Source organism: Austrofundulus limnaeus, unplaced genomic scaffold (assembly GCF_001266775.1).
Source record: "Austrofundulus limnaeus strain Quisiro unplaced genomic scaffold, Austrofundulus_limnaeus-1.0 Scaffold252, whole genome shotgun sequence".
Classification (NCBI taxonomy): Eukaryota; Metazoa; Chordata; class Actinopteri; order Cyprinodontiformes; family Rivulidae; genus Austrofundulus; species Austrofundulus limnaeus.
Genome location: NW_013952654.1, coordinates 680,584 through 688,693, shown reverse-complemented (window position 1 = coordinate 688,693; position 8,110 = coordinate 680,584). Strand labels below are relative to the sequence as shown.

Genomic DNA, 8,110 nt, shown 5'->3' with positions numbered 1-8,110 from the left:
TATAAGGAGTGCTTAGTACGCCTCTGCAGACCTTGATGGCATACTGAGGAGGGTCACTAATTAAGCACTCCTTAGGTTCAGCTGTGTTGAACCAGCGCAGCTCCTAAAACAAGCAGGACACCAGCCTTTGAGGACAGATTTTGGACASCACTGCCTTATGCTGTCAGGAAAATCCCAAACCACCCAAGAAAAATAAATTTTATTTACTAATTTGCTGAGGTCAGTGGTCATCAAATCTGATATTTGAGCTGTAATGACACCATTTGTCCACTAAGTGGCGCTGTTAACCCTTATATAGTTTACAGTCTGTGTAAATACAAGTTTTATTATATGAAGCAGTCGTTTTTTCAATAGTTAATATTATGGCCCTGGATGTGATGCTGAGCCAATAATATATCATAAAACTTGGCTAAAAATGTCTAAAAAAGATGTTGAGCTGGCCAACCGGTACCAGAAACTCCAGGAAAGAAGTTTTATTGTCCTCAGCCAGAGAAGTCGACCTCTAACAGGAATTTATCTTAAAGATGAAACAAAATGAGCCAATCCCAGTCCTGACAGGTGTCTGCAGACAAAACATGCAGTAAAAAAAAAAAAAAGTAAACCGCAGCAAAGCCTCAAAGACAGAATAATGGGAGTTAACAGCCTGTCTGTTAATTATCCCTCCTGCCTGTTTTACAGGCTCGTCTTCCTCTCCCCATAAAGACAAGCTCAAGTCTGAATCGGCCCCCTGACGACAGCTGGATGGATGGATGAAGGTATGAGGGAGACTTACTGAGCACACCTTCACATTTCTCCGTCCTCGGCTCAGGAGGGAAGAAAAAAGATAATAATGTCAGAGAGGAGCAGACAGTTTGGCTGAAAGAGACAGAAAAGTCATTACAGACAAAAACATCATCAACACTGAGGTGGACAGAAACACAGTCTGGATCTGTTTTCTAATTTTCTTCAAGCAAGAAGAAAATGAACTAGATACTGCATCGCTGTAGCATATATGACCCCTGCACATATGCCAAACACCAGTGTACCAGAGCTCAAAACTCACCAGAACAGATTTAATGTTTTGGGTGGAGGGGCTTGTTGGTGGGSCCGATGGATAGCCTTTCACCAGAGCTAAACAACAAAACAAATCTTACACTCCTACGTTGAACAGTTTTTTAGTTATAAGCATTTTTGAATACCCAGACACCCCCTATTTAGATGGAGCCCCATCCTCAAATATGGGGCCTATCGTAAAACCGTTGGCTGACAGTGTAGGTCGGACTCATCTACATTCCTGCCAAATTTCATGCTGATCGGTGCAGCAGTTCCTGTATGTGGTTGACCAAAAACCTCAGAAAAAAAACACGGATTTTGGCTTTTTKGAGGGGATATTTTTCTGCTGTTTGTTCTTGTCAACAGGCAGCAGATGATTAGATTTGGCTTTTTTTGGTGGTTGAAGCCTCATTGGGTCGACAGTCTTCAGGTTGTCTTCCTGCCTTCCTCCACACACAAACAGAGCTGCAGTCATTTCCCATGCAGATCAATAAAGCCAATAATAAGTCCACGCTGCCGGCTGGCAGAGACAAATGCGCCGACAGACGTGTGGTTTCTCCTGCTGCCTGGACGAGAACGGCAGATGACAAATCATCTCTAGTCGAGTGTGTTTATTGGTGTTTGGGTGGTGCAAATCCAGGAAAAGTCAGGATTTCATTGTTTTATGCATTTGTCAGGCTTGAACCTCATGTATGCTGTGCTTTATTCACCCCTCCAAGGTGCATGGGATCACTAGGGCCTAATAAGTATAACTAGATCCTAACATGGAAGTGGTTTTGAAAAAAAAAAGATGTCATCATATGAGGACAATGGGACTGTAAATGTCACACGTGTTGAACTATTTTCTTTTTATTTTGGCAATACAGTAGCCAGCTGTTGACCAGAGCAAGATCAGTGAAGTGCATTATCATCATCACTGGATCCTGAGAAAACTTTGCAGGATCCTGAGAAACTTTTGCAGGATCCTGAGAAACTTTTGCAGGATCTTAAGAAACTTTTGCAGGATCTTAAGAAACTTTTGCAGGATCTTAAGAAACTTTTGCAGGATCTTAAGAAACTTTTGCAGGATCTTGAGAAACTTTTGCAGGATTTTGACAAACTTTTGCAGAATCCTTGGAAACTTTTGCAGGATCCCGAGAAACTTTTGCAGGATCTTAAGAAACTTTTGCAGGATCTTGAGAATCTTTTGCAGGATCCCGAGAAACTTTTGCAGGATCTTAAGAAACTTTTGCAGGATCTTGAGAATCTTTTGCAGGATCCTGAGAAACTTTTGCAGGATCTTAAGAAACTTTTGCAGGATCTTAAGAATATTTTGCAGAATCCTTAGAAACTTTTGCAGGATCCAAAGAAACCTTTGCAGGATCTTAAGAAACTTTTGCAGAATCCTTAGAAACTTTTGCAGGATCTTAAGAAACATTTGCAAGATCCTGAGAAATTTTTGTAGGATCCCGAGAAACTTGAAGGGTCCTAAGAAACCTTTGAAGGATTCCGAAAACAGTTTGTAGGATCTTGCAAAAGTAAGTCAGGATCTATTATCTTTTCTTTTCTCCAATGTCTCCGTATGGGCTCTGTACTTTACAGGCTCTGTAAAAAACAGCTCAAGTCTCACAAGTTTCAGTGATCTGTTTATAACAGAAACAAAAACCATCGGAGTAAAGCCGACAAGATGACTCATTTATATGAATCAGCCCAAAAGTTTGCAGTTGGTACACGATAAACAATCCAGCTATTAAACAGTTGACATTCATTATGCATGGAGGCCTAGATTTCTTTGTGGAGAATCAATAAGTGCATYATGTTTGAATTATTAAAGAGTGACAAGACCTGCCAGCCATCACTGATTGGGTGTTTCCAGCCTTGATGTGGGACTCTAGTAAACACGTCGTCTCCTTCGGCTCGTGAAAAAGCAGCAGGATTTCCACCAACTGGGACAAACGGATGAATTAAACATCAGAAAAACGGACAGACATCAAACAAACCAGGGAGACGTCTCTGCTGAAGACAGGTCCAAACAGGAAGCGTGTTAAAACAAAACAGAAAGAGAATATTTAAAGAGAAAAACATTATTTTTCAAAATAAGACAACATGAAGCTCAGGATTAAATCTAAATTTATAGGGTTTACAGGAAATGATTTTCACACGTCAAAAAATATATTGTAGGAAAATAAGAAGCTATTTTGATTTTTTTAACATAAAAATGATCGAGCTAATTTGCTTTAGTTCCAAAATAATAAAAGAATAAAGTCTCAGGTTTGGCATCCAGCAGTCTCTTTGTGCAGCTCGGAGCGTCCTTCATTCATTCATTCATCATGAAATGTCGGCAGATTTTACAGAAACATGAAAATAAAACAGCTAAAAAACAACTAAACACTCAATAAACCATCCTTCATTTGTTTTGCCAAGAAAAAACTCTCAAATTATTTTCACATAATCATGTCCTTCATCAGAAAAACACAAAACTCTAAAGCACGGGTCTTCAATGGTAGATGCGACCCCTAGTGGTGTCTGGAGGTACTGCAGGGGAAGTTGTGATCTTAGTTTATTCTTTTTTAAAAACATTTTTTGTTAATTAAAAGTTCTGTATTTAAAACACATTAACACGAATCAAACATGTTGCAACTAATTGATAAATGGAGCCATAAAATAATGTATTTTAGACAGAAACGCACACAAACTGTGAGCACACCAGCTGAACTCTGCTTCCTTACAATGCTCTGTCTCTCCATGTTTCAGGGTCCCAGACTGAAAAACGTTGAAGACCCCTACTCTAAACCTTGGTGTTTTTATTTATTTATTTATGTATTTTTTTAATATAACGGATAATAAACATCAACATGTTTCCGATTATTATTGCTTTTTTTACATTTCTGATGCCTGAGCAGAAAAAAACCTCAGATTCAGACCAAAACAACAAGTTAGAAAACGACAAATAGATTGTGACAGAAACAAAATCAATCATTTTGATTATCTTACAAGAAAAACCTAAAATAACAAAAATCAGGACAGTTGTTCCCCTGAACCTACATTAAATACAGACTTATATTTGGTCCAAAAAGTACAAAAGTATTCAGTTTACTGATCTGAATGGTTGATTTAATGTGTGGAGATGGTAAATTGCTTCAGATAATCTTATAGAATGAAATAAAAATTAAACATTCATCACCGTATTTGCCAGTTTTTCTTCTTGTTTGTTCCGTTGATAACGCTCACTTTTGCTTCCAGGTGGTGTGACTTAAAATAACTTATTTTATGTCTTACAACAAATATAAAATCCATGTAAGCTACAGGAATGGGTTGCTCACAACCACAGAAAGTATCTGCAAAATAAAAAAAATAAAAAAAAAACCTCTAGTTCTACATTCCTCACATTCTCAGCYTTTGTCTGGAAACTTTATCACGTTTTTTACGAACACCGAAGCTCTTTGTTGAAAACTTTTTAAAATGCTAGCTTAAAACAGACAAATAAATCTAAAGAAGTGATGTTTCAGGCTCGCGTAAAAAAAAAAGACAAAACAGCAGCTTTCTGCTTTTTTAGCTTTAAATAAAGGTTTAATAACTTCTCTAAAATGTGGGCTCAGATTTAACTACAGCTGGTAAAGAAAAGCAGAAATAAATCGTTTGAACTTTGGTTTTCACCTTTTTCAACTCTGTTTTGCTTCTTTTTATCCATCCAAAAAAGAAGAAGAAGAAGAAGTGACAAAACAATCTGTCTGACTGAGCTGTTAATTTCTGTCTTTGGTTCGTCACTTTAGGATGTGCTGGAATAAAACCACTCCTCTTTCATCTCTTTCTGTTGACAGCTCATTATTTCTCCTCTCTGGCTAAAAATAACAAAACAAAAATAAAATAAAAACCTTCCCTGGTTCCTGACGATCCACACATCTGACTCAAGCAGGAAATTTACACCTTTAACTTTGAAGATTTCGGTCTCTTTCACTAAAATTATTGCAGAAATTCAATTAAGTTAAGTTTCAGTTAAAATCCTCTTTAAAGACGCTTTCAGCAAATTAAGTTTCAGGAATTTCATCAAAAACTTTCAAAACTTTCTTTTTCTTTTTCCATCAACCTGCTTTACCAAACTTAACACTTATTTTCCACTGAAAACCTGTGAAAAATAGATTTTTAACATGAATTAGTTGCATTTTAGTGTTTTCTTGCAGCAGCTTCTGTATATTTTTGTTGTAACAAAATATTTCTTTAAATGATTAAAACGTATTTGAGTTTTTGTCCAGTTTAGAAAACTTTGTGCAGCTCCTTCAACTGAATTTTAAAACTCATTTAAATGTAATTTAATTACAATAATCACTACATTCATTTTCCCATTATCTAGTTGTCTAAAACAGAAAACAAACCTTTAAATAAAGCACAAGGAGTAGGTGAAATTTTTTTTTAAAAAACTACTGAAAAGTTGTCCATCATTAAAGCCAGCCTTAAAAGGGTGAAGTTAATGACAACATTTAAAATTGTCAAAGAAGCTGATAAATCGTTAAAAAAACAACAAACTTGTTTCCTTTTCCAGAAGATCTTCGGTGTTTCAGCCACGTTACTCAAAGGACAGCAGGTCCGGATGAAGTTCCAAGTCCTCGGTGCTCACTCCAGAGTCCTTACTGCAGGGGGCGCCGTTTCCCAGCAGCACCTCCTCTCCGAGGCTGATGCGGCAGTGAGATTTGTCCGAGCGGGGGGTGGAGGCCAGCCGGAGGTCGGGCGAGGACGCTCTCTGCCACACGTCGCAGGGTTTGGACTTCAACTCCAAGAGAGGGCCTTTGTTGATAAGATCTGGGACAGAGTGCTGAAGCTGGTACTGATGCTTCTCCTCCTTCTCCTCGACTCCATCCACCTCGCTGTCTGAATCAGCTGGAGCTTTCTTCTCCACCTCCTCCTTCTCTTCTTCGCCTCCTCGCCGCTGATCCTCATCACCCCCTGCCTCGTCTTTAGGCGTGGTTTCGGATGATGGGACGAAGGAGTGGGAGTCCGAGGTGTCCGGGGAGGAGACCACGGGGTCGGAGGAGATCATCATGTCCTGGGTCGTCTTCAGAGCTCGAGGGAGGCGCTTCTTGCCCGTCGGTGGCGGTGGGTCGAGCCGAGGGAACGAGTCGAAGGAGGAGATGTGACTGAAAGAGAGAGGGAGGATAAGGAGGGGAATTAGGTACAAAACTGCAACAAATAAATCCAAAACTACAGATAATCACAGCAAATAAATAAACCATGATTGTTTGTCTGTTAGCAAAAATAATAATACATTTTTTGAAGGTGCCTTTCGTGGCACTCAAGTCACCAAACAGTAAAAAAGCAAGGGCGATTTTAGTGTCGAGAAGAATTTGAGGAAGTTGCTGGTGAACAGGACCTGATGTCATAAAGGCAGTCAGAAAGTGAGGTGGGGGTTGGGGTGGGGGACAGATAGAGCTGGGTGTCATCTGCATAACAGAGAATATTTTTTTAAACATATTGCCAAGTGAAAGAAGATATTTGATAAAAAAGAAGAGTACCAAGGACAGAACCTTGTGGGACACCAGAAAGAGATGAGGTGAATGGGAGGGAGAGGAGAGTGAAATGTAAGTAGGGGTGGGGGACAGATAGAACTGGGTGTCATCTGTGTAACAGAGAATATTTTTTCTAAAGATATTACCAAGTGGAAGAAGGTATTTGATAAAGAGGAGAGGGCCAAGGACTGAACTTTGTGGGACACCAGAACAGAGAGGGGATGGATGGGAGGGAGAGGTGAGTGAGGTGGGGGATTGGGGTAGGTGTGGGGGTCGGCAACAGATAGAGCTGGGTGTCATCTGCGCAACGGAGGAAATTTTTTTCTAAAGATATCACCAAGTGGAAGAAGGTGATAAAAGAGAGTGAAATGGGGGATGGGGGTAAGGGTGGTAGACAGATAGAGCTGGTTGTCATCTGCATAACAATGGAAATTATTTTTTTCTAAAGATATTTCCAAGTGGGAGAAGGTATAATAGATGACAAATCAAAAGGACCGAGGACAGAACCTTGTGGGACATCAGAACAGAGAGGGGATGGATGGGAAGAAGAGGATTTTATTTTAACAAGCTGTGTTCAATTAAATATTGTGGTAACCACAGCTAAATTGACCTTAGCCCAGTGGTTTTCAAACATTTTTGCTTCCGGCCCACAAAATAACACTTGTAGACACCCGCGACCCCAGATATTACTTGTTCATGGATGCAAACTTTACTAATAACTTTGTTTATTATGGGACATATAAACAAACCTAATAACTACAATACTAATTGCYTTCATTTATGATAATTGTTTCTAAAAATTGCAATATTATGGTGACAATATTCCATTAGCAATTTTTTGCATTTAAATTGATGTCTGAAAATCATCTGGGGACCATCACTTGACTGTTTTGTGAGCCACAAAGGGGTCCTGACCCAAACTTTGGGAACCACTGCCTTAGCAAACATAAAAATGACAAGACTTAGTCAATAAAGTTTGACGTGGTAGTAGCTGAGAGTTATTCCCTCTGAGTTTTAACGCATTTTATTTCAGAATTGTCTGAAATTCACCTTTCTGTTCAAATAAAACAGCTTCTCTGAGACATTATTACATTATTTTTCTGAATTACAGCCGTTTAAAGTTTTCATGCGACTTCAGTGACGGAAACAACGAGGATGACTCAGACTCCCAACCTGCCTGTGCCTACTAATGAGAACACGTTGAGTGATGGAGGAGTCGGCTGTAGAGAGAGAAAAGAGACCAGTCTTTTTTTTTCTGGTCAACAATCTGACTTTTTTTTTTTTTTTTTTTTACAAAACACATTTTCTACAGCAGCAGAAACTTTTACAGACAAAAAGACCCCCCTGAGAGTGTTACCTTTTCTTACTCTCTCTGTTCACGTAGCGAAGAACATCAAGAACAAATTAAAACCAGGGTAATGGAGGTCTCCAAAAAGAGAGAAAAAGATTTCAGCACATCTCATTTTATTTCTTCCTTGTTTTCAAAGTAGAGAAGGGATTTTAAAATGCACTTTTTTTGGCCCTAGAGAATATGGAATATAATAATAGATAGATAAATCTTTATTGTCATTGTTGCACCGAAAAGAACACTGCGGTCC

The 8,110-nt window shown here is 39.0% G+C and overlaps 1 protein-coding gene across 1 annotated transcript in view; it reads right to left on the bottom strand.

Moving 5' to 3' along the window:
* Window positions 1-3,124: 3,124 nt before the first annotated feature.
* LOC106526006 (carboxyl-terminal PDZ ligand of neuronal nitric oxide synthase protein) overlaps window positions 3,125-8,110 on the bottom strand; it is a gene marked incomplete in the record, with an annotated part of 267,121 nt that continues 262,135 nt past the window's right edge. The window contains 1 exon segment of the mRNA XM_014020429.1: window positions 3,125-6,143. Within this exon segment, the coding sequence (XP_013875883.1) occupies window positions 5,576-6,143 (568 nt within the window).